Consider the following 26,558-nt stretch of genomic DNA (forward strand, 5'->3'; position numbering starts at 1 on the left):
TGAGACCCTATCGATGATTTTCTTCTTTGTGTACTGCTTTTTTTCTCTTCTTTTTCTTTCTCTGCTGCCAGCGAGATTGCACAAATGCTGCAAAATAATTATAGGTGGAGTCCTAAAACTTTTGAACTTCTCCAATAATGTTTGGATTAATCTCATGAAAATTAAAAAATCAGTCCATTCAGATGGATTTATCCACTTTAGACAAAAGGCTGTCACAAAAAGGCTTCGGTTAGTTCAGCAAATCAATGAAACCTTTCCATAAATCCTCCCAGACAGCATAATTTGTCTCTTCCAGTTTAAACTGTTTCGTTTTTAGACTGAAGATGGTGAAGGGAAACTGCTTGAGAGAAGAAAAAGTGGCCACTGCACCTGTCGCCAGTGATCTGCCTGAGAAATTCAGCTACTTACTTTGGGTAAACATCTGGTCTTTCTCAAAATTTGAAAAAATTAAAGAGATTTTTGGGAGTCTGGGGTTTTATAACAGTGGACACAATTTACATGTTTCACCCGCAGTTGGTGTATTTTTATTAGATAGATTTAAAACTCCCATATTACTTTTGGTATTACATGTTTAGCACAGGACAGATTACCCCAAACACTGGGCATATACTCCATAATGTAAAGCCAGATAAATATTTTTAAAAAGATCTAGGGGGAACATTGTAATGCAGCATACGTAATAATAATAATATGCAGTATACAGGTGGTAACTTTTGTTACCAAACCTTGGGGAAAACTTTTGGCCAGTGTCCCGGATGCACTTTGGATGGTCTCTGTTTTCATTGCTGCTCCACCTTACAAGTATTTTTAGGATTTTCTTTATTGATGCTGTGATAACAACCCAGGGACATTTGTAACAATTGGTGTTGCTTATCCTGAACCACAAGGCAAGCATTTTAAAAAGGTGCAAAAAAATCTGATATGGAAGGAGCCTGTGTCTTGATCTGTGACTATATCAGCAGCAAAGACAAAGCCCTTCTCCCCACAATTATTTCTACCCCCAATTATGATTATTATTTTTTTTTTAAAAAGGACCATTAATTTGTAGAGGCTACCATTTTACCCGAGGAGAGTGTAGAAAGATGGGTCCATTTTATAGCTAAGCTGCAGCTGTATTGTTGTGTTGGGTGGCTTTATTTCCCATCCTGTTGTGCTCGGCTGAGGCTTGTAAATTGCCGTTGCCCGACTTCTTTGGCTCGTTACGAAGTCTCAGTGAAGCTTTTATTTGTAAAGCCAGCTGAGCTTGAGGTCTTAACATTTACATGAGGACAATTTCAAGTCACTGTAGAGTCATAGTTAGTGTAGTGAAACTCTTCCAACCAGTGAGAGTATTTTATTAGCACCAGCAGCACAGCTTTATACACCTCTCAAGGCCCTTTGTGTGATCAACCATCTTCGTTTCTTTTTGCTTATGTCCTTCAACCTTTTGAATCCCTATCCTGCCAAGCATGAGCCGTGCTGTTCAGACCTAACTGACATGTTAATGCTTTGAATAGTCTCAGTTTATGGGATGCAAAATGATATTTTCAGTCTTATGGGCATTTAGGAAAATATGAAAGGACATAGTCTGTGCTTGGATCGGTAGCTTATGTGACTTCAAATATAGTGACCTTCAAAATTAAATAAACATGTGCACGCAAATAGGATTCATTATAAATGCTCCCACAATGTATGGGAAGATATAAAGCTGAGTAGTTGTTAATTACCGGGCATTAGGCCGCAGATGAAGGCTGTCAGCTTTGCAAATGTATTCATCTTATTGACTAATATTCAGTGTAAAGTGAATCTCTTTGAGTTTTAAAGTAGTCAGACGAAAAATACATGTGATTAAATGACCTTGTGCACCGAAAAACTGGAGTAGTCATTTTTTCAGAGGTTTCAGGTCGAAGAACTTCAAGAAGAATTTAGATTATAATTAAAGTCTGCAGATAAATAAATAATTTCAGTCAGATTAATGAACTAATTGTTTATAGCACGTGCAGATCAAAATCCATATGAGACATCTGACCAGAAATCTTAGTTATTTAAGCCAATTCTTACCTTAAATATGGATTTATTTATTTTTTAATTAGTGGCCATAATTTAGAAGATTATTAATATTAACAGTCTTGCACTCACTCACTTTCCCCTGGCCACATGCATTCAAAAAAATTCTGCCCAAACTTCTAACTTTAACTACTTTAATTGCATGTAAATTTTCCATGTAATTTTGTACCATGTTATATTTAATGGAATCTGTTCGATGAAATCTGCTCAAATGGTGTACATTCAGTTTATACCGAGCACATTTTCTTTAATATATATCAACCATTGATTTTATATATCTCAGTTGCCAATTTACTCAGAATTATTGCTTCATGTTTATTGAGGGTGATATATCATTTTATGTCTGATATAACAAAAAAGCCCATTCCCTTCTGAAAGAGTAAGAAATACCTGATAGGGTCACTCACTATATATTATTTCTTTAGCTCTAGGACATTTCTCTAACCTGGACTTTAAAAATCTGGAAGTCATTTGAAGCTTAGGTGGGCGCCGAATGATCCATTAGAAAGCTGTCTACATTCTGATGTGTACATTGTGCAAAGTACGCCTTCAAATGAAGGGCCTGACAGTATATATGTGGTGGACTTAGAGTTGTAATGAGAACCGGGCGAGCCAAATATGACCAATGATGTCATAACCAATCACAGCAGAGTGGCCCTCCCATTGCCTAACAACCTAGCAACCAATTAAAATGCAGCCTTCTTCCGCCTGTTTAAAAATATCCTCTTTGGACCCGCCTCTCCCTGCTGTGTGCACTTCCTCGTTGTTATCCCCGTTACTAGGGTGACCGCTAATCTCTTTCAGCGGTTGGTGGAGACCGTGTGACATAAGAGCGTTATCGGGAATTCCTCTCCCCTCGGGGCTCCGTGTGACGGCAAAAGGAGGTAGCTTCAGTTAATGCCGGGAGAAAGCAGCACGCATTTTATACACGTGAGGCGCTGAAGTTTCCCATGTTTCCTGAACGTATATCCATCCGAGCGCAGCTCCGCAGATGAGGAAGATGTGTCTGTGCGGAGTTTAGACTTGAATGAAATGACAAAAGTTAGAGAAGAGATACCATGGTCGTTAGAATCTTCTTCTCTGGTTCCTGCTTATAGGCACAACATCTGAGATCTGTACTGACCTGACCAAGGAAGACTTAAAAGTAAGTGTCAGAGTGAAAACATAAATTAATCCCTCTGTTTCCTCACCGGTAACAGGAACATGTGATCTTATGGTATCTCTATAATTTAAGTAGGATGTCAAGCCATTGTAGTTATATTACGTTTTACGTCAGTAAGGACTTTCTAAATAAAGACCTTAAATGCCTATTCAGAGGGAGGCTGTGTTTTAATATTGATTTTTGATAAAGTCACCTAGGAATCTAAGGGACGGCAAAGCGTGTAAGTATGTCTATCCTAATATCAGTCATTATGTTTACCTTAACTCCAATTATTAACTTCTTTGCCTCTAATTTCAACTTTTCTTTGTGTCTTTGCTACTTTTTAGTTGATATGTTAACTTTATGTGTTCATGTTTTGGTAAAATGAAAGCTGCAAAATGACTTCTCTTATGCAAGTTCATGATTTTGCTGTGCAATGTGAAACCTGACTAACAAGTTAAACAACTATACAGCATATTTAGTTTGAACGTACTTTGTTTTGCTCTAGGAGCTCTTTGCATGCAGGCTGCAAAGGTTTATATTTTAAACTAACAGCGTGCAGTCTTCCCCTAAAGAGAGCTTTGAAACTTCACAGCCATATGACAAACTTCACATGACTGGGGCATTGAGGACTTTTTTTCTGTGTTTTTCCTGAACTCAGAGTTAGGTTCACATCATACTTTTACATTAGGAGTTACAACATGTTTTTTTTTTTTTTTGTTATGCAACTCTGTTTATGCGCCTTCGGTACGCACTGTATCGAATCTCACTATCTACCACGTTCTCTGGTGAGTCTCTTGGCACCCGACTACAGGTCAAGCTGACCTTGTCACGGAGGTTTGCCATACAAGGGATCAGTGACGGTGTGTAGACACACCGACAGCTCAGATGTCTGTTCCCGAGCTCCTGGGGCTGCTGGCAGGTCGTCTTTAAATAGATAAGCACTTTAGTTGTACACCAGAGAGGGGCTGTGACCTATGAGCAAGGTGATTTCTTGAGCCTATCTGTGTCTCAGAGGATGATTCAGCAAAACACTCACCATATGTTATAAGCCATAAGGAAGCTCCAGAGGTTTTGATAATGCTATAATCAAGCAAAACTGCTAATAAAATCACAAGGTCCTCAAATATGAACATATGTTATATATTATATAACAATGTTTTGGGGTTTTGTACTATCGATCAGTTACTGTATCTCTTTTATATGTAACAACTTGGTGTAAATAAATAGAAATAGTTGTACAATGGCTTTCACAATGCTCTTTTCTCCTCAGAGGGCCCAACATGTTCCCTGATGCCCTGGAAGCAGCCGGGTGTGTAGAGGGTCTGTCACTGCCCTCTCTGCAACCGCTGCCAGAACTGGAGGAAGAAGAAGCAGAGGCTTCATTGGAGAGGGGACCAAAGAGGCCAGGACGCTACAGGAAAAGCCTTCAGCTTTTAAAGCCCTTCAGGATAAGGCACAAGTAAACAAAATCGACTTTAATTGTGTTTGATGACTCTGGTAGCGAGAGAGATGAATGAGAACATAAAGGCAGAGACAGTTTTAAGCTCCTACAGTGACAGATATGTTGAAGTGTAAAGATACACACAGACTTGGAGTACACATTTGTTCTGTTTGGCCCCTCCCTAATGTGCTGACTATTCGGGTATAGCCTGAGGCCATGATAAGGGCTTGCAACATATTCCCCAGCAGCACGCTGCCATGTCTGAACATATACCCACTGATAAACCCCCCCTAAACTTCTTTTTCTTTTCACTGCACTCTTAGATTTCTGTGAAGAGCGTGTAAATTACTATCCAAACACAGCCGGCATGATTCACCTTTCATTGACTCTGGCGAGTCAAAGGCGCCGATTATTTCTCAGAAAACCTATGTCTGTCTGCTCCTCCAGCATAGCGCCTCTGTGTGTGTACCTGTGCTTTTATACATCTCACCTATTTCCACGTCTTCCACTCTATTCCAGGCACCAGCATCCAGTCGATAATGCTGGCCTCTTCTCATTTATGACTCTGCACTGGCTCTCGCCGCTGGCAGTGAAAGCCTACAAGGCGTCCAGCTTGTCTATAGATGATGTGTGGGGACTGTCTTGCCACGAAGCCTCTGCAGTCAACTGCCAAAGGTGAGGTAATTGTGCCAGTGCTGAGGTTTGCCTGATGAAAGGGACCCGTGGTGTTAGGAAGACTCTATTTATTGTTGAAACACAGTATTCCCACAATACTGGAGCCTGGTGAGGCATGAAATAAAAAGGTGAGGTAGGAGTTATTTGGAAGGTGTTAGATTTTTACGTTTTCTTTATGACAGTGAAATTTAATATACAGGAAGTATCCCTTCTAAAAAAAAAGGGGGGGGGGGGACTTTTGAGTGAAATCACAAAGCAAAACTTTAATATGCTGTTTACACAGACACTACATATTGTATACCATATTAGAATTGAGTTTTGATGAGCCAAACTGCTTCTTCTGCTTTCTTTCTTTCTTTACAGTCAACAATCTGGGAATTATTTTAAATCAGTCATCTGTGTAGCATACCGCTGCGGTAAATACAGGCTAGTATATCTTGCTGGCTGTATTTACCCAGCATCAGATGTGCTGTTCACTGCTTTCTGAACAGCATTTACTAAAATTTGCAGTGTCATTACACAAAATTATAGCCTTATTCAAGATTTATGTCTTCATTAACAAAGAGAGCGTGAGAATGAGGGTCACAGACAGAGTGTTGGAAACTACTGAAAAACAACTGTTAAATGGATCTGCCATTTTATATTTCTTCATTTTTTCTTCTTCTTTGTATTGTTATTAACATCCAACACTACATATACAACATAGATACAAAGGAAAAAAAGAAACAACTTTGAACAAGCAGGGAGGCTTCAACTGGTCAATACAATTTAATTATAGATGTTCAATAATAATATACTCATTAGAGGAAGTTTTCAATTAAAGTGTCTTTTATCACCCTCCAATAGTATTTAATAACAAGATGATGAAAAGACAAGATAGTACTTTGTATTAGAGATAGGTGTTAGTAGTTGACAGGGAGGTTAGCCCTCTTTAGCCCGAGATTTCTGAGAGGGTGAAATAAAAAATCTTGTCAAATTCTTCCAACAAAACCTAACCCGTTTATCTTTTTTTCTTATTTATGTTAACATTTATTTATGTTAACATAAATATGATTTATTAACACTTATTTATGTTATTCAGATATTGTTCCACAAGTTGGAGATGTGATATTTTTTATGTTTTGCAGACTGCGAACCTTTGCCTATCTTTGCTTCTATGACATGGCCTCTCTAAGACACTCTTTGTATAACCAGTCATGTTATTGACCTGTTCTCTTTGGTGCCACTTACTCTTCTAACCTTTTGTTGAGCCCTCCACAACTCTTTTGAGACGTGCTGCTGACGTCAAATTCAAAATAAGCTAATACTTTTTTGTGAAATGGTACATTATAGGTTAATACATATGCACAAAACTACAGTTTTAGTAGCCTAACCTATAGCATAGATTAACTGGATGGTCTGTAAAATGGATTTCAAAAGGAACCGGTACCACAAGGACAGTTGAGAGGGCACAGACTTAAATGAACCCAAATGAAACCTGGCAGGCAGGCTAAACAGCCCCTTTTTGGCACTAACATCAGCCCTGTCTCTCAACAAGAAATGAATAACTGAGTTACCTCTTTTTTGGTTCAGTGCAACAACATTAATTTATACAGTTTTTTCGAGGGGAACTCTATGTTGACTTCCATTTTCAGCCCTTGTAGTTGTTGCTTGGTTTCTTCATAAGTGTTGAGTAATGCCAGTGTCATCATTTTAAGTAACATGCAGTCAGCTCACTGCACATGACTGGCATCTTCATTATATGCTCTAATGCTTTAGCTGAAGGAGTGAAAATGAAGTTACTAATTTTCAAATATTCAAATTGCTAATTAACATCTAGTGAAGTTGTAGAGGAGAGTTGCTAATCCATTCTTGGTTAAAATGTGCTTCGGTCACTTGTATAAGTAGATTTTCTCTGTGCTGTAACCCTGAGCTGAGATTGTGTTATTTGTCCAGAGTATCCTGTGGAGCTTGCTGTTTGAGGATGAATTCCAGTGATATGATATGTAACTGTACAAGCCTGTTTCAGTCTCGTGGGACAGGATTGTCTTTTTAAAATAAATATGGAGAAAGGCCTTTTGTTAAACCTGGTGAGATTAATTGTGAGGAAAACAGAATATGCAAGTTCACGTTTCATTCACAGTGTTATTAGTCAGGGTTTTTGGAGTGATACAGCTGTTATACTGTCGTTTTAGTATTCATATTTATGTACTGTTTGTGTGTTTGTGCAGCAAGTAGTCAAGCTATAACTTGAGACTTAACTGATGAACATCCTGTGTCTGTTTACAATACAGGAACGATGTGATGGGATAAAGGCGGGGGAGTGTTGCTAAGAATGGCTGGGATTACAGATTACCGTGAGAATCTGTGCCTCTCTTAGACAATAATGGCATTATGTGTGTACCTGTAATGCACAGTGTCTCTCATTCATTAGCTGTCACTGACAGGAGCCAGGCTGGGGCAGACCGTGAGCTAAAAGGCCAAACTACAGCTTGGGAAATGCCTCGTAATGACGCTCTGATTCTATGAATGAACTTAAATGTTTTACATTAAGCTTATTATTTGTGCTACTCAGGGAAAATAAAACCAGTGGTTTTTAACATTACTGCTGTGACTCAGCAGTAAAAAGGAGAGCGACTATTTGAGGAAGTTCACTCTTGTATCTGGTGACAACTGCGTAGGTTGCCAGTAACGCTTGTTCTGTTTAAAGATCGTGGCTCAGGGCTGAGAGTTTTTGTGCTGCTTTGTGTATGTTAAAAAGAAGCAGAGACGAGAAGCAGCAAAGGAGCACAAAGCCACTGGGTGGGTGTCTGACACAGTTTACATAGCAAGAACATTTACAGAATGGAGATGCAAAAGCACAGATGATAGCAAGACGGGAAATTGGAAAGGCACCCTGGGAGAGTTGACACTTTTTGGTTGCTCAGTGAGGTGCGAACCTTGAATGCTGTGTCCTGTTCAAACACACTCCTGCAACATCAGCTTTGCCTGCCATCTGGCATGCTGAAACGATGGCTGTCAGGAACATTTCACTCCTGCTCGAAAGCAAATAATTCCTGCTTTACAGCCCACAGTGTTGCCCTGCTGTTCTCCTTTTCATTTATATGTAGGTACATGTACGCACATGAGATCTAATATTGTATTTCTAAATACACATGACTTTGGATTTGTGTGATCAGAAGTTTGCATGTGCTCATGATGCATATAAATATGATGGCAGCTGTTTAGAAATGGCTCAGAGAGACTTCCCCCGCTCATGTAAATCTAAAATTTTCCTTCACAGATCTTCACTGAGTTCCTTGGACTTTCTCATTGTTTTGAATATTGGTCAGTCCTGTCACACAAATGCTATGCATGTACATATTTTAGCCTGTATGTGTACTTTTGACCCTGTGTGGATTAAATCCAATATAAATTCATACTTGTGCACCCAGTTCTTGCTTTCTAAAGTAATGCTATAAAATCGTTCCACCGTGGAAAAAGAACAGTTCAAACTCAGACTCATTAAAACTCATTAAAAATCCCAAATTATCTGTAATCTTCTGACTACAATTGTATATTAATTTTTGACAGTAATGGGGGGGGTGGGGTTAAAAAATCTCTTTTTTGTTGTTCTTCCAGTTTAATTTGCTATTCCTCGCTTGGTCCTTTGATTGGATTTAGGAACACTAGTCTAACTTTCTATGAATCAAACTGTCTGTGCAGCATTTGGAGTGCAAATAATTGCAATTCCTTAGATTTAGCACCATTTGACTTCAAGTAGCAATTACCAGGCCATGCAAGAGTGTAGCGGGTATAATGTTCTGTCTATCTCTGATACGTTTTTAATAAAGTCGTTAGGGCGTTAATTACTTTCTGCAGCTGCTCGACTGCTGCTTTATAGAGTCATTAGCCGTGATGCATTTGGCCAACAAGATATTTACCCACTTCAAATGGCATTATACAGCAATAAAAGTGCATTAGCACATCTTTAACATGTTTGGTAGTACCTTTCTCAGTGCAATTATGTGAAGCGTGATTGTATATTGTAGGTCACCTTTATACTATTATCACCCTAGCTATCTTCAATTGTCTTTTGGGGGTTTTGATTGCATTGATTGCCTTCTATACTGTTTTTATCCTCTATTTTAGGAAGTGCTGATTTTATCTAATTAAAGAAAAAATATCCAAGAAACTTTTGGGCTCTTTACCACCACATTGGATAGCACTGATGTGTGAAAAAAGGGGAAGCAGTTAGAGAGTTATATATATTTAGTTTAGTGAGAATGCACTCATGTTTGGCTGAACTGTGCACTCCTATAGTTTGTCACTATTTGTGATCCTGGGTTTTGGTTCCAGGCTTGAATATTTGTGGCATGAGGAGCTCAAACGAAGCGGGCGAGAGGGGGCATCCCTGACAAGAGTCTTCTGGAGGTTCTGCCAAACCCGTACGCTGGTGGCCGTGTTCTCCCTGCTTCTCACAATGGTGGCCGGCTTTGTTGGGCCTGTGAGTACAGTCTAAATCCTTCTTTCCCTTTTATATTTTTTTGCTGATTCAGCTAAAACGCCTTTCAGCATGGTCGCTGGCTTGGAGCCTCAAGTCCATGTATTTTCAGAAAATCACTTTATCCTGTTTCATGCTGGTCTGGAAATTGAAATGAAAACATACTGGGAGATTACAAAGCCTTAGATACTGAGAGTCATATTAATACCATAGATTAGCTGTTTTGTACCCAGTCACACTTTGGTCCAGATATACGCAGGGCTTTTTATGTGGCACACTTGTAGCTTTAGATTCCTTGCCAAAACAGCTCTCAGATGATTATCGGAGAACAAACTCAAAGTGTGAATATTTCTAAACATTCCTTATCGGAAAACTGAAAACTGAAGGGTAATTATGTTTGAAGTTCTAAGTCTGTGGCATGTCTGAGTGACTTTCATTGTTCTTTTTGCTCCAAGCTGTTTCTTTTGATGTCTTATGTGCATACTATGTGATTCCTGCTACCCACAACTAATAGCATTAACTGGATTTAGTTCTTAGACAATGACGCATTTGTCACATTCTTATGTGATTTTTTTTTTTTTCTTTAGTGCATTTAATGACAAAGAAATGTTGTATGTATTCTTTCTGCTGTGGAATGAGTTATTGACTAATTTTACTTATCCAGGCGAGCAAAAATATTGCTTCTCTTTTCCGTCAAGCGTTTTGTCATATTTTATTTTGTCCACTTTTAATCCAGTTATATGTAAAAAAAAAAAAAATTCCATGTCACTCTGTCCTTTCTGTCTCTCTATGTCGGCAGGCTATCCTGGTTAAATCTCTGCTGGAGTATTCCCAGAGCTCAGAGAGCTCTGTGTGGTATGGCCTGTCTCTGGCAGCCGGGCTCTTCCTCATGGAACTGATACGCTCCTGGTCTCTGGGACTCATGTGGGGCGTCAATTACCGCACTGCAGCACGCCTCCGTGGGGCCGCTCTTACCCTGGCCTTCCACAAGATCCTCCGTCTGCGCAGCACTAAAGACATCAGTCCGGGCGAGGTAGGTGGTGTAACCCTGGAGGGAACTCCTCTTCATATTAAAGAAATCAGCCCTCGCTGCAGGGCACCACATGCAGATGATTGAGATGGATTTAATTTCTGCTCTTACACCAGTCCTGCTTAGCTTTCGACAAATCCCATAGCCTGAGGGAGGGGAGGCTGTCTAAGATTAGTCACTACTCAGCTTAAGAGGAATCATTGTCCAACAAGTAAATGTGGGAATAAGGATAACTGTATTCATAAAACTGTTTTTGTAGTAATATTTGGAGGAATTTTTAAGCAGTGCTTTATGTAAATCACTGTCTCTCTCTACCTAGCTGATCAACATCTGCTCCAGTGATGGCCAGCGGCTCTATGAAGCAGTGTGTATGGGCTGCCTTCTGGCTGGAGGGCCACTTGTAGGAATACTGGGTCTGTCTTACACTGCATTCTTCCTGGGCCCCACGGCTCTGATAGGGTCATCCATTTTCATCATCATTTACCCTGTCATGGTACGACTTTCACTATAACATCTAACCAAAGGCAAAGAATGGAAAACATGCTTGCTAGTCTGTCATTCTTTTTAAAGTGGACCTTTTATGCTAATTTCTGGCTCCTTTTTTTTAAATTCCTGGACTCTGCTAGACTTGCATGAGTCACAGTTCAAAAAACTGCTTATTTATCTTATACTGTGGCTCGGTTGCAGCACCTCTATTCCTTCTCTGTCTGAAGCAAGCTGTTTGAGCTTTTCTCCTTTTGCTCCCATCCTCCCTGTAAGCCAACTTTTTTTTAAACTCCAAGACAGAGTGGTGTGCTTTAGATGACCGTATTAGGAATATCTGCTCTCTTTGACAAACAAATCCAGCAGCAGAAGAAACTGAAATGGAGCGTTTAGGGCAGACTGAAGCATTTTGGCTCATGTGGATTACATGTATATAAATTAACATGATTTAAAATTTTGGTAATGTTTAATATGAGCATTCATCAGTGTGACAGTTCATAGATATGAGAGAAAATGAAGTAATAGGTCCACTTTAAGGCAATGTAATTATAGCAGTTTCAAAAAGTTTTACCAAAACTTACTCACCAGAGAGTTTATTATTGCTGATTCATTCTTTTCAAGTTAGATTTTTTTTAAATCTAATTTGGTTAGTTGAAGACAGAAATCGTAACGTCATTAAAGTCTTTAAGTTAATTTAGATTATTGGAGAGCCAAACAGACACTTTTTAAAAGCATCATAACTCTGTGGCTATCAGTCGCCTGTCAACTTTGTAACTGTTATTTTCAAATTACACTCAGTCTGAGCTGTAGTCTGACAGCCAGAGACCCTGCTATTGATGGGGAAGGCGTTTATCACTCTGGTCTCCGGGACAGGCCTGCAGCACAGCTAATGTGATTATGTCTGCTTTCATTTCCTCCCCCGCCACTTGTTTCTCCTGTCATCATTTCCCCCGTTCCTGTCTGGACAGATGCTTGCATCGAGGTTGACGGCATATTTCCGCAAGAAGTGTGTGACAGTCAGCGACCAGCGCGTGAGGCTGATGAACGAGATCTTGGGCTGCATAAAGTTCATCAAGATGTATTGTTGGGAAGATGCCTTTGCAAAAAACATTCGCAGTGAGTGGCAGTCATGTGACTCAGCAATATATTCAGTGCTCATTTCTTGAATGTGGTGAAGACCTGAGAACTTTGTGCTGGTCAGCATTTTTCAGAATAAAGTGTCACTTCACTTGAACATCTTTAACTCATGCAAATTAGTCACTAAATGAGCGGTTTATCACCTAAAATTAGAGTTGTCCTCGTAGCAAACTGGCATGATAACCCTGCGCCTTAATCCATTTCCATTAACCTGCCCTGTTTAAGTGTGCCATTGTCTATAATCAAAGGCAGTTTCAATCCCTGCACTTCAAGATTAATTTGCAAAGTGTTTGGGGCCCTATGATACCTTAAATGGCTGTCAAGGCTGCTCTACTTATTCATGACTAAGCGATGGCCTTTTCTCGTGAGGTCCTTGCTCTAGGTCATGGATAAGCATCATTTTGCCTATTTAATCTTCTCCAAATTAGCCAGCTGGGTCTCACTTTCATTGCTGTCCTGTGATTACCTGTTATAATAACAATGATAAATTGGCGTTCATTGGTGAATGAGTCTTAAGCGTTACAATGTCATTCCAAATTTACAGTCAGCAATTGTGCCTATGACTCCTCCTTTGTAGTTTATGCAGGAACACACATATCCCAATGGGGTATAAGGACAATGAAGTGACTCAGCGAGCCCATGCAAACGGGATATACAAACATAGACGAGAGGGTCAGGATTCAGGAATTGGACTTGAAAAGTTTTCAAGGATCGGCAAGTTTTGAAGCCCCTTTGAAGAGCGAGGCTCTTGTCCTCTCTTGTATCCATTTCTGTGTGCTTGCTGTGTTGGTTAGCGACTCTGATGGTGGTGTGGATTGATTGGGCAACGCTTTCAGAGTCACTCAACCCTTACTTCACATTCGCATTCTTTGTGTCTGTCCTGTGTTATTTATCATCCCTGTCTTTCTTATCTCCTGGACAGAGGTGCGGTTAGAAGAGAGGAGCATACTGGAGAGGGCCGGGAACGTCCAAAGCATCACAGTGGGACTGTCTCCTATCACTGTGGTGCTCGCAAGCGTGTGCACTTTCTCCTTACATATGGCCTTAGGTTATGACCTAACTGCAGCTGAGGTATTTATATATAAAAATCTACAGGTGTGTGACAAGTCAATAGGAAAAGCAAATCATAAAGACAGTGAATTACAATTATGCTTTGTGGTATGTATAAAAATACCAAGCCCGGCCCAGAGGATTCTGATTTTCAGATCAAAATGGCAACAAGACAAAAAAAAATCTAAGGGACATGTTGGGGCAAGGATGGTCCACTGGCTAAATCATTAATAAATGTTGTCCAAAACTGAAGCACTAGGGTGTGGTTTTCCTATAATTTGTCACCCATCCGTAGTCAGCATGTTGACTGCATATTTATTTAAATTGTGTAACCTTTAAGATCCCCACCAAGTCTCTGGTCATGATGAGCATATATACGCATTTTAAAGTCAAACTTCATGATATAAATAAATTATTGAGTATAACTGTCTCCATCTCTACACATCCCACCTCAGGCTTTCACTGTGGTTGCAGTTTTCAATGCTATGACCTTTGCCCTGAAAGTCACACCACTGGCGGTGAGGTCACTATCAGAGGCTGCTGTTGCAGTCAAAAGATTTCAGGTGAGAAAGATGGACTGGTGTCTTGTAAAAGTGGATAAATGATAGTATTTCATGTAAAGAATAGTGATGTAGCTGTTGATGTCTTCATGTCTTAATAGTATTTTAAGATGTCAAGGTTGATAAAGCATAGATGAACTTATTTATCCATATCACTTGTCAGAATAAGTAAATTTTTTTTAAAGGTCACACGCTAAATTAAACTCACATAGTATTTCAGTGGGGAAGCAGTTTTTAGCCTATTCACGTATCACATCTGACATTTTTCGCTGTTTTCCAAACACGTGATGAAATTCACATGTTATTCAGAAAGCCAGCAAGAGCGAAGTAAGCAAACATCTTGGCAAAGGTACACCAGTGTATAAAGTACTAATCTCTAACACGTGAAACTGTGAACATTTGTTCTGTGATCAAGTTCAGGGTTAAGTTCAGAGTTTGTTTAACCTGTTATTAGGAACAGAGCCTTGTTTTTGGGGGGTGGGGGGGTGACTGGTGGATTGGTTTTGTTTGTTTTGTCTTATTTGTTTCACAAAGCTTGGACTTTTGCGGTTAGCGGAAAAACTGGAATTTACAAAGGAAAAACAAACAACATAATTACAAAATTGCGGTATAAATTGGGAGATTAATACAAAGCTAAGTAAGAAGCAATTTTTTTTATATACTTTATTAATCCCCTGTAGGGAAATTACTCTCTGCATTTAACCCATTCACTCAGTAAAGCAGTGGGCAGCCACCAGTCCAGTGACCAGAGAGCAATGTGTAGGGACAGTACCTTGCTCAAGGGTACCTCAGGATAGCCGTTCAGTGGATTTGAACCCCCGACCTTCTGATCATTAGATTTATCCTTGGGTTTTCTGTATTTCTGTGTTTTTTATTTTCAGTCATTTCTTTATTTTTTCAATTTTTGTAGTACTTAACGTGTTTACCACATGTAAACATGTTTTAAAAAAAGGATTAAACTGCGCTTTTTTTTTTTCAAGCACTAAAATATTTAAGTAACTATTAAACTGGTCATCACAATGCGTCTTGACTATAATCCAGCCCACTACGTTTGACTCCACAGAGGCTCTTCATGATGGACGACAGAGAGGAGGTTGTAGAAAAAATGGAGGATCCTGGCAACGCCGTAGAATTTCAGGTTGCCACGCTGGCTTGGGAAAAGGCAAAAGGCAAAAAACCAAACCCGGCTCCCAAGAAGCGAGGAGTAATGAAGCATGTGCTGCGAAGGGAAAAGCTTAGCTTGTACATTTCCACAGAGGATGGCAAAGGAAACAAGGAAAACCCCAATGTCCAAAGTCTCCTCACAAATATGGAGCAGGAGAGTCCACAAAGTACCGTCTCCTCCACTCAAAGCATACGCCCCCCGCTGCACAAGACCCTGCACCGAATTAACCTGCGTATAAAGAAGGTAACACCACAAACACATAACAAGTCGATTAATTATGCTTTTTCTCAGTTGTTGTTCTTACATACATGTTACTTACAGTGGTTAGTGCTCATTTTAAACATGACAAAAGGGTCTGCGCCTGGGCCCAGTATAAAGTAAAAATCATTTTAAACAGTGATTCATACAAGGCTACTTAGGTAGCATTAGCGAATTTAAAAAATGAAGTTGGAAACGAGCTGTGTTCTCTATTTTTCCACTGCTACTAGGGGTCGCTGGTTGGAATCTGTGGAGGTGTCGGGAGTGGAAAGAGCTCTCTTCTGTCTGCTCTGCTGGGACAGGTGAGAGTCGAGTGAATGCTCAACTAGATGCTCACTTTAGGTTTCCTCTTCAGATAACCCAGAATAACTCATGAATAACAACAAGGACAGCTTTTCTTGCTGAGGTTTTCAGTCACACACAATGTCACAGTATAACCTGCAATTTGAAAAGGACTTTTTCAACTATTTTCTCTGCTCCCCACCTTCTGCCTTTGTGTTTTAGATGACGCTGTTAGAAGGAAAAGTTGCTGTCAGCGGTGGCTTCGCATATGTGTCCCAACAAGCCTGGATCCTAAATGATTCTCTCAAGGAAAATATCTTGTTTGGAAATAAGTATAACCCAGACAAGTAAGGATAAGTACTGTATAACCCTGTTATAAGTAAAAAAGCGCTAAACCATCAAATTTATCCCTAACTCTGCATATTTGTTTCCACATTAGATACAATGCAGTGCTGGAAGCATGCTGTCTACTCCCAGACATTGCAGAGCTCCCATATGGAGACATGACAGAGGTATCTGTTGCTTCTTTTTAACAAAATGTCAGCTCAGAAAACATCGATTTCTCAAATATCATGCCCAGCAGTTTCAGTTTATGCAATAAATTTAATTCAGCCTCAGCATGAGGAGAGTTTTGTGCAAAATGTATTTTTATTTTCTCTTTTTAGATTGGCGAGAGGGGTGCCAACCTGAGTGGAGGGCAGCGTCAGCGAGTGAGCCTGGCGCGTGCACTCTACAGTGAGCTGCCCATTCTTCTCCTGGATGACCCTCTCAGTGCTGTTGATGCCTGTGTGGGCTCCCATATCTTCAGTAAAGCCATTCGGGGGGCCGCTAAAGGCAAAACCATACTCTTTGTAACGCATCAGCTGCAGGTAAGTATCGCCTGTGAAATTCCAATAATTTCCATCAGCATCCTTTTGCAGTTTCTGCTCTTTTAGAATATTTCAGTCCTTTCTGTCATACTGAGTCTTTCTTGCTTTTTCAAACATGAGAAATGTTGCTTTTTTGCTGGAAAAGCTACAGCGATCAATTAATAAAAAGTTTAAACCTTCAAAAATCCACAGAATGTCTGCAAAATTAATATCTTGCTCCTCTTTCATGCATTTATCTTTTAGTATCTCCCTGAGTGCGATGTTGTTATTCTGATGAAGGACGGCCAGATTGCTGAGCATGGTACCCATGCGCAGCTAATTGGTAAAGACCGCAACTATGCCATGCTATTCAACAGCATGCAACAGGAGGTAAGTCCAGGGGCACACGAGGAGCAAAGCCAACTCTTTTGAATAAGGCATCTTTGCCCTCACGACACAATAAAACTGAACATTACAAGCTGAATAATTCATAAGCCCAGAAAGGCAGGCCCTGTAGCAAGGAAATGTTAATGCATACAAAGGCTTTTATTATTTATGTGTGCACTGATTTACTGGTGAGCTGCTAAAGACCATGTCACCGATATCTCTGTTGTGATAACGTCCACAATGCCATTGCTATGGCCGTTGTGATTTCTGCTGGTGACATGTGTCAAAACTCTTCCCCCACTCCCCTTTTTGTCTCTCAGAATCTGGTGAAAGAGAAACTAAAAAGCAAAGAGCAGAGGGTAGGTGGAAAAAAGGCTGACAGTGCAGTTGATGTTGCCAAGGTCGGCCCAAAGGTGGAAAGCAAGAAAGGAGGTGAGAAACTGCCCGTTTTCATGCTTCTCATGTAAATTGCTGTTTTCCATGAGAATGGTTCATCATAAGTAACTTCTTTTCTGGCTTTTATATTTAGAACCACTGATGAAAGCTGAAGAGAAAGGCTCTGGTGCAGTCCCGTGGTCTGTTTACGGAGCCTACATCAAAGCAGCGGGAGGCCCAGTAGTCTTCGTCATCAACATCTTCTTCTTCTTTTCCACCACAGGCAGCCTAGCTTTCAGTAACTGGTGGCTGAGCCACTGGATCAGACAGGGCAGCGGGGTGAGTGTAGATGACTCTAGTTTTCTATAATACAGGATTCTCTGTAGTGTGTGTTTGGCTCCCAAAAGAAAAATAACTACTGTGTTTGGATGAGTGTGGCAGCCGACTGAGCATTAATCTGGATGTGCATGATTAAAAAAGTAACAGCACCTTGGTAAACTTAATTAAAAACAAGAGTGAGCAGTAAAGAAACAGATGTGCAGCTAAGCAGTTGGTGGCTGCTGTTGAGAAATGTGCTTGGAATGGCAAACACCACCGAACGGACTGATTTTCATGATTTTTTTTTGTGTGAGCCAAAGTGTGCTTTTCTCAATTTCATTAGAGACCAAATGGGGAAAAAATGATTTTTTTTGTCAGCCTGTAATTTGTTGCTCCATCTGCCCTCAGAACACATCATTAATCTCGGTGAATGAAACAATAGCGAGCAACAGCATGAGACTCAACCCTCATATTCGGTACTATTCAACGGTTTACATCATCTCCATGGGAGCTGCTTTGTTGCTGAAGACAATCAGAGGGTTGGTGTTTGTGAAGGTAAGCCCCTTTCTTTCACAAGTTTGTCCCCTTAACCACTGATGAACTTTAAAATTGAGTAAAATTTCTACCTTATATCCAGATAGCGCTCCTGCTTGGATGTCTACACTGTCATTTGTTCATGCTCTTATGGATCCAGTGCTATAATTGGAAATGCTTGCAGGACAAGTCCGTTTATCTGTCCACTGTCCTGTCTCACAACTCTTACAGTGGCTGCATGCATATCAGTCTGTTTCTCTATGAGAAACGGAGACAAAGAAGCAGAGAGAAAGAGCGTGTGAGTGTGTGTATGTGTGTGTGTGCACGCTCGTGTATTTCAGCATCCCCTCGGGTGTGCGTCCTCGTTTTCAAGCTAACCCATCCTGACACTGCGCTGCAGAGGTTAGGTCCCCACGTTAATGTGTGCCACTTGAAATTGCTAATTTTTCAAAGATGGCTAATCTTTTTTTACCTCTAGCTGTGATGAGATCTTTGTGAGTGTTAAATATTCCATTAATAGAATTAATTTGTTCTCTGCTGCCACATGTAATTTCTGTCCAATTGTTGAAATGTCTCATGCGCACTAGGTCATGACCTTTATGTCAGCCTCCCAGAAACTCATTATAAATGAAGATTTGACAGCACTACTCTGTGCATGACAGCTACCCACCACTGTGCACATGCATAGCATATGTAGCATTTATAACACTCAGGCAACATATGTGTTCCACTGTATTTACCCGTGATGTGATTTGAGGTTTAAAACTGTGTCGACTAGCAGACAATTTCACTCCAACTGTCTGTTTATCCAAGCAATGAATGTGTCCATATGGTTCCTAAAGTTGTTGTTTACACGTGTCAGGTCTCATGTTCAAGCACAACATGTTGTCTGTGTTGACAGTGCACGGTGAAGGCTGCCTCCGTGCTCCACGACAAGCTGTTCAGCCGGATCCTCCATTGCCCTATGCACTTTTTTGATACAACACCTCTGGGTCGTATCCTGACCCGCTTCTCTAGGGACATGGACGAGGGTGAGTCTTGATTTGTCTTGACTGTGAACCTTTTCCCCAGGAGAGCTTTCAGTCGGTGAAGTCACCCTGGTTGACAAGGTGTAGTGCCAAGACACAGTGTGATTTGACATGGAGCATTTTCCCTAGTGAGTGGCTCTCTGTTATCCACTTCACTGGTGTCTTTGCTTGACATGTTGATTTGTGAGCTGTTGTTTCTTTGGGTGGTTGGGTTTAATATTTTTGCAGACTCTGCTGTTTTTTGCTGCTCATAGATTTTCCCCTGACAAAAGACACTTAGTGGGACCTAGAGAGACTCTACACAGTGCATCTGATGTACTTTATTTCCCGTCCCCACAGTGGATGTGCGTCTCACCATGCAGGCTGAGATGCTCCTGCAGAACCTGTCCCTGGTGCTGCTTTGCTTGGGAATGGTGGGCATGGTCTTCCCCTGGTTCCTCATTTCAGTCCTGCCTCTGGGAGGCTTCCTCTACATTGTCAATCATCTTTCCAGGTCAGACATTCAACACTCTTCTTTTAATCTTGGCTTTTGTTATTTGTCCAAAGAGTACAATGCAGACAGTGTACAATTGTCAGCTCCATACTGTGAAATTGCTCCATACTCACAAAATGGCTTAAGCTTTTTATAAAAAGCAGTAGATTTCACTGTGACTAATATTGAACCCCAAGTACCCCATGATGCATCCATCTGGGTTTGGATAAATGCGTGACAATTAACAATGTCTCTGTGAATGCAGTTGTGATCATGGCTTTGAAACTCAATTTAGGATTCAGCATTGACTAAGTAACTTGATAGATAGTTAGGTTAATAACATGAGTTAGCCAGTAGAACAGCTTGGGAGCACAGTGGTGCAGTGGTTGCCAAGCAAGAAGATTCTCTGATTGTCATTTTAATTCGTCATTCTAAAGTGGTTGTTGGCGTAACCTCTCACCCAGTATCTGGTGTATGCTTCCATGAATGAATGAAGTGTGCCAACATGATTGAGCTGAGCCAAGGCTAAAGAGCCTTCATGCATCAAATACATGAAATTCGCTCCCGGAATAAATTGGCACTGTGTGTCTGAACTGAGCTGTATGCATCATGGTGTCATCAAAGGGTCAAATGGGTAATCTGTCGCATTGTGTAGCTGCAGTTGTAATCTGACCACTGCAGCAACATGCAGCACATGTGTCATTTTATTTACCTCGTTTTACTTAAAACAAAAAGGACTTTTTTCAGTCATAAATGTGACTTTATTTTTGTCTAAAGCTTTAAAAATCAAGAGTAAAACCTCTATAATTTATCCAGTTTGAGGTAAAAGAGCTGTTTTCTATGATAGATGTGGACAAAATGGAAATTCTGAAAATTCAAGTAGCTAATATGGTCCTTCAAATTACATGCTCATCCCTCTGGGGTCATAAAGTTTAACGATTGTATCCACTTTTGAAAGATTGTATCAACTATATGCTAAAGGTGTGATTTGTGTACACTAAAAACATGCTGCACATGCAGGCATACCAAGAGTCATGATCACACGGTTTCTCCATTTTTCCTGCCTTCATAAGTATGCAAAAGTTACGGGTCCGCTAGTCTCTTGGTGGTTCATCCCACCACACAGATGCTTAGTCTTTTTTTTTTTTTTTTTTTTTAATAGCAGGCGGAACTGACAAGGAGATACCGTCATGCAATGCAAAGTAATTGGAGAGCAGTAAATTGTTTTCCCCTATGAGTTGTATTTCTAACTGACAGCTGCCTCTTATTTTCTCTACATGGAGTTGATAAGAGTCAAGTGCATGCAGTAAAGGTGAGGCTTAGCACACAGAGCTTACACAGGCAAAAAGCCCACTGTAAATCTTTAAAGTTAGGGTGATAAGTCACTAACTAATTAGAACACCTGCATTTTTGTTTTATTTTGTTTAGTTCTCGTCTCGTTTAGTTCTGGTCCCCATATTGAAACGACACCCTTCATTTTTAGTGTCTCTAATTTTAAAATTCAAAGTTTTAAGAGAGACACTTTTCTAAAGTCCAGCCTTTATCTGACAGCAGTGAAGAAAGTAAAGTTAAGCAGATTTTCTTTGAGTTTGATGGACGCTTTAAACAAAATTAAATCCAGCTATAACAAGGACTGAGAAATTACTTGAGAATGGAGGAAAGCTGGTGATTCTCAAAGCCTTTTTGCTCTTTTCCCTGAGTTTTTTTCTTTTTTTTTACTTTTCCCATTTTTGCACTGGGGGAATATGACACAGTACACAAAGTTTAGGTTAGATATATCAAAATTTAAGACTTCCTCTCAGCATTTGTAATGTGGCTCACGTTGTTCTACACAAACATACTCTTTGCCTTACATTTAGTTAGTCAGTTTGTATCTAGTCACCGCAGTGTGTGTCTGTGTGCGTGTGTATGTGATCCCCACGAGTTTGAAGGCGTTTTTGAGGCTCAAAATGTGGTTTTGGTGTCAGGGTTACAGGGTAAGGGTTGGGGTTAGGCATTCATTTTTGATGGTTAGGGTTAGGGTAAGCGGCTAGGGAAAGCATTATGTCAATTAGATGTCCCCACTAAGATATGAAAACAGGACTGTGTGTGTGGGTTTGTTTGTTCCTGTTTAAAATGTGGCCATGCAGAGCTGGCAGATTGTGGGTTGCAGCTTTCTTGAGAACTGCTCATCAAAACATCATGAGTGACTGAAGTAAAACCAAAAATGCATGAAAATAAATCGAACTGTCTACCTTTCTGTGTGCCAAATAGTTTGAAATTTAGACCCTTAGAGTGATGACATTTTGTAAAAGGTACATGTCTCTGTCATGTCTCTTTTTCAAAGGCCTTTTCAAAGACTTCAAAGGCCTCTTTGAGGTTTAAACGATTGAATAAGTTTTAGTTTTCTGTTAGGCAAGGGCCTTGTCACGTACTTGTGATGGTTGAACTTAGTCGTAAGCTGCTTCGGGCTAATAATTGTCAGTGAATATACTTACATACTACTTTCTGCATTCATAATTTCCCAACACCATCACTGTTTTACAGATAGCTGTAGACACTCACTGTTGTACAACTCTCCTGACCTCCTCTGTGCAATTTGACAATGATTTGAACCAAAAATGTCAAATTTGGATTCCTCACTCCATAAGACCTTTTGCCACTCACTTTCAGTCCAGTTCTTGTGTAATTTAGCAAACCTCGGTGTTTCTCCCTGTTTGCCCTTTTTAAGAATGGCTTCTTGACAGCGAAGCCTCCACTGTGACCATTTCTAATGAGGCTTCGACAAACAGTAGATAAGCTGAAGGGACAGATGTATCTCTCAGGTCCTATGTCAAGCCTTTGCTGGCTTTTTCCCCCCTATTTATTTAGGACATGACTTTCATCTGCTGAAGATGTTCCCTGGGCTTGCCATTTCTTTTGTCACATACCATAGCAAGCTGCAAATAACAAAATATCAAAAGATAGAATTTAAAATTGGTTCTATCGTTGATTGTCTGTTAGGTGTACACACAACACTGGTTCTTCCTTTGAGTTGCCTTTTTATGCTTGAATGATTCATAGGTCAGTGTTAAGTGACTTGGCAAACACAAAAAATATTCCTCTGAAAATGATCAGGTACAAGGACTGGACTGAAAATGTGTGGGGTAAACAAACAGCCAAAGATAAACTTTGAAAGGCTTTCAGAAAGCCTAAAAACTATTGCTTAAGACATTCTTCCCATACACGAATATGAGCAGGGATCATTCAGTCCTGGGGGAAAGACTGGTACAACTCTTAAGAACTGCTAATCCAAAAATATTTAACTCAGTATTGAACTTATTCAGACTTAGAACGTTTATTGTCATTGTACAGTAGCTTGCGCAAAGAAATTATGTAACAAGACCACAAGGTGCGAAAGTAAAAGACAATTCAGGTCCCCAAGCACACACAAGCCACTAGTTAAAATCTTCTCCACTTATTAAACTCTGTTTTAAAACATGCTCTAATCGGTAGTGTTTAATATGGAGTCGCTTCAGACCATAGAGAGAGACTGCTAAAGGTAAATACCATGGAAAGAAGTACTGTGATAATCTTTATCTAAAATGATCTGTTCCATAGTAAATTTTGCAAATGCACCTAGTCCTTATATATATGTTTTTTCAGCAGTTGTGCAATATAGGTGAAACCACAGGGGGAAACAAAAGCTCGCTGGAGTCTCGGGAAATAACCAGAGCATATTGTTATTTCCTCTATCAGTGAGCTTAAGAAGCTCACGAGTCTCTGTGTTATTGCTGCTCCGATGTGAAATCTGAAAGCACATTTAGATTTAAACACATAAAAGTATGAGTATTTTTGACTTTTAGACTTGTATCATAATGACAAATATAAGATAATCATAGATACTGTATATCAGTTTATGTTTGGAGGTGGATTTAGTTTTAGGGAGCTCAGACATTTAAAACTTTCCCTCCCACTCTCTGTATGTACTGCTTGATATTTTTAAACTGGAATTCTTGATTACTTTAATCAGACTTGACACCATTTTTGTCTCTCGAGTGATTAATAAATCACTAAACATCTTCAGTCATCTTTAAAGAAACATTTTATTTATGGGTAGTGCAGGAATTAGTGATAAATTCTGAGTAAACAACAGAGACCCAGAAGGAAGAGATGATCCCCACCTGTCACTGGAAGGTAGTGATGACCCTTGGCAATGCTGTTGAACAAGGCGAAATACTGTATCTGACAAAGTCACGACATCCCGAGATATTTATGGATGTTACATCAACTTAGATCTCCCATTGAAATTACCCACTTCTAAAGCAGCTTTTTATTGAATTCTGAGACGGAGCAGCCCAGGGCATAAACATGTTTGTCTGGATCACAGCCTCGAAGCGAGGAAGTGTCATGTTCCTTCCGTCTCTCTTCTCAGCTTTTTATGAGAAAACTGAATGATTCATAGGAGATGTGTAATTCCCATGTACCGTTCATTCAGTCTTAGCATCTAAAAATAGAAAGACACCACACCTCTGTCAGTATAACTCTCTCCCTGACACTTTGTCTCGAACGGTGAGTCTGATGTCTGGCTGTCTGTGTGTATGAAACACTGCTCATAATGTTGCACAAGCATCAGATAGAGGGAAACGATAGGGAAGTAAGAAAAACTGGTGCCATGTTTTGGACCATGTGTCGATCCGTCTCTGCCCGTCGTTTCATCATGATTTGTCTGCAGCGCTCTTGGATCGTTAAAGCTGATGCATTCTCCAGTCCTTCACTCCTCACTTGTGTTTTCGGTATTAACGTGTGATGTCAGTTTTCCCTCCGAAATAGAGGCCGGTACAAGTAAAGTAAAAATGTGGCTGAAAGCTGCACTGTCAATTTAACTGAAATATAACATACGTGCGTTGGTTCTCAAAACAAACATTACTCTCGTGTTTCATAAAATTGTCTCTTTTGCACGTACTCTGGCTCGTCTTTTGTGATTTCCAGTTGAATGTAATTCATTTGAACCATTTACCCCGCACATGCCAGAGCGTACTTTCTCACAATGCCTTACAATTTTCATTCAAATGAGACTAAGATGAGTGGAGGCTTTACAGTTCTGCAGTGTGCTGACTCATTAGGATTTTCATAACCATTAAGGGCTGCAAATCACAACATAAATTAGTTCTAATGTGTTTCTGGAGTTGCCATATATCTGCTTCTGTGATGTATACACAGTGAAAACGGCTCAGAGTAACATCAATACTGAGCTATGTATTTTAAATAAAAATGTGAATTTTGTGGAAGTTTAATGTAAGGATTTTCATTGTTCACTTGCAGGGTACTACTTCGTGAACTAAAGCGCCTGGAGAACATCAGCCAATCACCATTCACCTCTCATATCACCAGCAGCCTTCAAGGACTCTCCACCATCCATGCCTATGGAAGAGGGCATGATTTCCTCCAAAGGTGAGTATAAGGCTAGCTATGGGTATCATTAAACTTTAATTTCATCTTATCTCTTCTTGTAGTTTTTGAGTTTGCTCCGCTGCTAGTAAATATACCAGAGCCCATACCAGAATATTTCCCCTCAGCAAGCAGGAGAGTGCAGAGCTCTGCTTGCTTCTGCTCTGGCTGAAATTAGTTTACGGTATCTCTCTTTCTCTCCCTCTTTTTTTTTCAGATACCAGGAATTGCTGGACACCAACCAGGCCTCAAACTACCTCTTCAGCTGTGCAATGCGTTGGCTGGCTATCCGCCTGGACCTCATCAGTATCTCCCTTATCACTGCTGTAGCACTGCTCATTGTCTTCATGCACAATCAGATACCTCCAGCCTACGCAGGCTTGGCCATATCATATGCAGTGCAGGTGTGTAAACAAACTCATGTAGTAACACAGAATGTGCAAAAACACTGATGGCTCTGGTCCTCTGAATGGCAAAAAAGTTGACAGTTTGAAGCTCCAGGCTGTGTAGGAAGGGTAGCAAGGCAGCCTCTATAACTGTTTGGGTCTAAATGTGAGTTCAAACTTATCTGAATCACTGATCACCTTGTGTACTTAACCTTATTGAGAAAACTGGTCTGGGCAGTTTGTGGCAAGGACACGTCGCTGGATGTTGCCAACATCTACAGCACGGGCCCAGAGCCTTTGGTTCCTGTGGGATCTGGAGTGGGGCCTCTGCGGATAGGTCTTGTTGCAGGCACATCCTGTGGATGCTTAATCAGACTGGGATTTTAGTCAACACTGGGAGCTCTTTGTTGAGACCTTTAAGTTAGTCCTGAACAGATTCTTCAGTGTGGGTGTTCTGGTTGCTGCCATGGGTGGTAAGCTTTGTCTGCACCATTGTTTGGGTAGCAGTTATATAACCACAGGAATCCCAGGAAATAAGAGTTCAAGGTGGAACATTGAACTCTAACAGGGTTATCATTGTTATTCTCGTCATCTTCACCTTGCCTGATTTTAATGTTTGCTTGATCGATTTGAAAAGGCAGATTAAAATGAGGCTTTTTTTTGTTTGACAGAACAAAACATGTTCATAAAATACATCATTCATCCTTTTTTATTCTGTAGTATTTTAGCTGCTATTTGCTGCTTAATATGAAGCAGCCATTGATTAGCACAGGTTACATGGTCTTGCTTTAACGCACACTCTCACCTTGCTGTACACAGACAGGATGATTTTCACAGTGTGTCTTAGAAATATGTTTGTTTTCTCATTGCCCAGTTTTTGGTTTTTTAAGATTCTGTTCTTTACTGCATGTTATAATCGACACAGCCATGGCAGAGAATTGAAATCGATTAACAAGATCGTGAAGGAGCCATATCAGCAAACCTGTTTATTAGGCTGTAAATTGCCAGTTGTTTTATTGCTCAATTGCTGAAGGGGGGGCAGCGCACATAAATAGCGAGTGTTTCATA

The 26,558-nt window shown here is 40.2% G+C and overlaps 1 protein-coding gene across 2 annotated transcripts in view; it reads left to right on the top strand.

The window, feature by feature from the left end:
- Window positions 1–2,790: 2,790 nt before the first annotated feature.
- Window positions 2,791–26,558, top strand: part of wu:fb13g09 (multidrug resistance-associated protein 5) — a 28,408-nt gene continuing 4,640 nt past the window's right edge. The window contains exons 1-22 of one of the 2 annotated variants that reach the window (XM_003445265.5): window positions 2,791–3,190; window positions 4,461–4,649; window positions 5,151–5,306; window positions 9,624–9,771; window positions 10,568–10,801; window positions 11,118–11,291; window positions 12,250–12,397; window positions 13,341–13,489; window positions 13,924–14,031; window positions 15,092–15,436; window positions 15,682–15,753; window positions 15,956–16,080; window positions 16,173–16,245; window positions 16,399–16,602; window positions 16,846–16,971; window positions 17,289–17,400; window positions 17,498–17,682; window positions 18,070–18,216; window positions 19,097–19,226; window positions 19,563–19,716; window positions 24,979–25,107; window positions 25,322–25,508. In XM_003445265.5, the coding sequence (XP_003445313.1) occupies window positions 4,471–4,649; window positions 5,151–5,306; window positions 9,624–9,771; window positions 10,568–10,801; window positions 11,118–11,291; window positions 12,250–12,397; window positions 13,341–13,489; window positions 13,924–14,031; window positions 15,092–15,436; window positions 15,682–15,753; window positions 15,956–16,080; window positions 16,173–16,245; window positions 16,399–16,602; window positions 16,846–16,971; window positions 17,289–17,400; window positions 17,498–17,682; window positions 18,070–18,216; window positions 19,097–19,226; window positions 19,563–19,716; window positions 24,979–25,107; window positions 25,322–25,508 (3,285 nt within the window). In that variant the 5' untranslated portion in view covers window positions 2,791–3,190; window positions 4,461–4,470. Of the gene's footprint in view, window positions 3,191–3,410; window positions 3,429–4,460; window positions 4,650–5,150; window positions 5,307–9,623; window positions 9,772–10,567; window positions 10,802–11,117; window positions 11,292–12,249; window positions 12,398–13,340; window positions 13,490–13,923; window positions 14,032–15,091; window positions 15,437–15,681; window positions 15,754–15,955; window positions 16,081–16,172; window positions 16,246–16,398; window positions 16,603–16,845; window positions 16,972–17,288; window positions 17,401–17,497; window positions 17,683–18,069; window positions 18,217–19,096; window positions 19,227–19,562; window positions 19,717–24,978; window positions 25,108–25,321; window positions 25,509–26,558 lie in introns of those variants that run through there. The other variant, XM_019364388.2, reaches the window with a different exon arrangement.

This window comes from Oreochromis niloticus, linkage group LG2, assembly GCF_001858045.2.
Source record: "Oreochromis niloticus isolate F11D_XX linkage group LG2, O_niloticus_UMD_NMBU, whole genome shotgun sequence".
NCBI lineage: Eukaryota > Metazoa > Chordata > Actinopteri > Cichliformes > Cichlidae > Oreochromis > Oreochromis niloticus.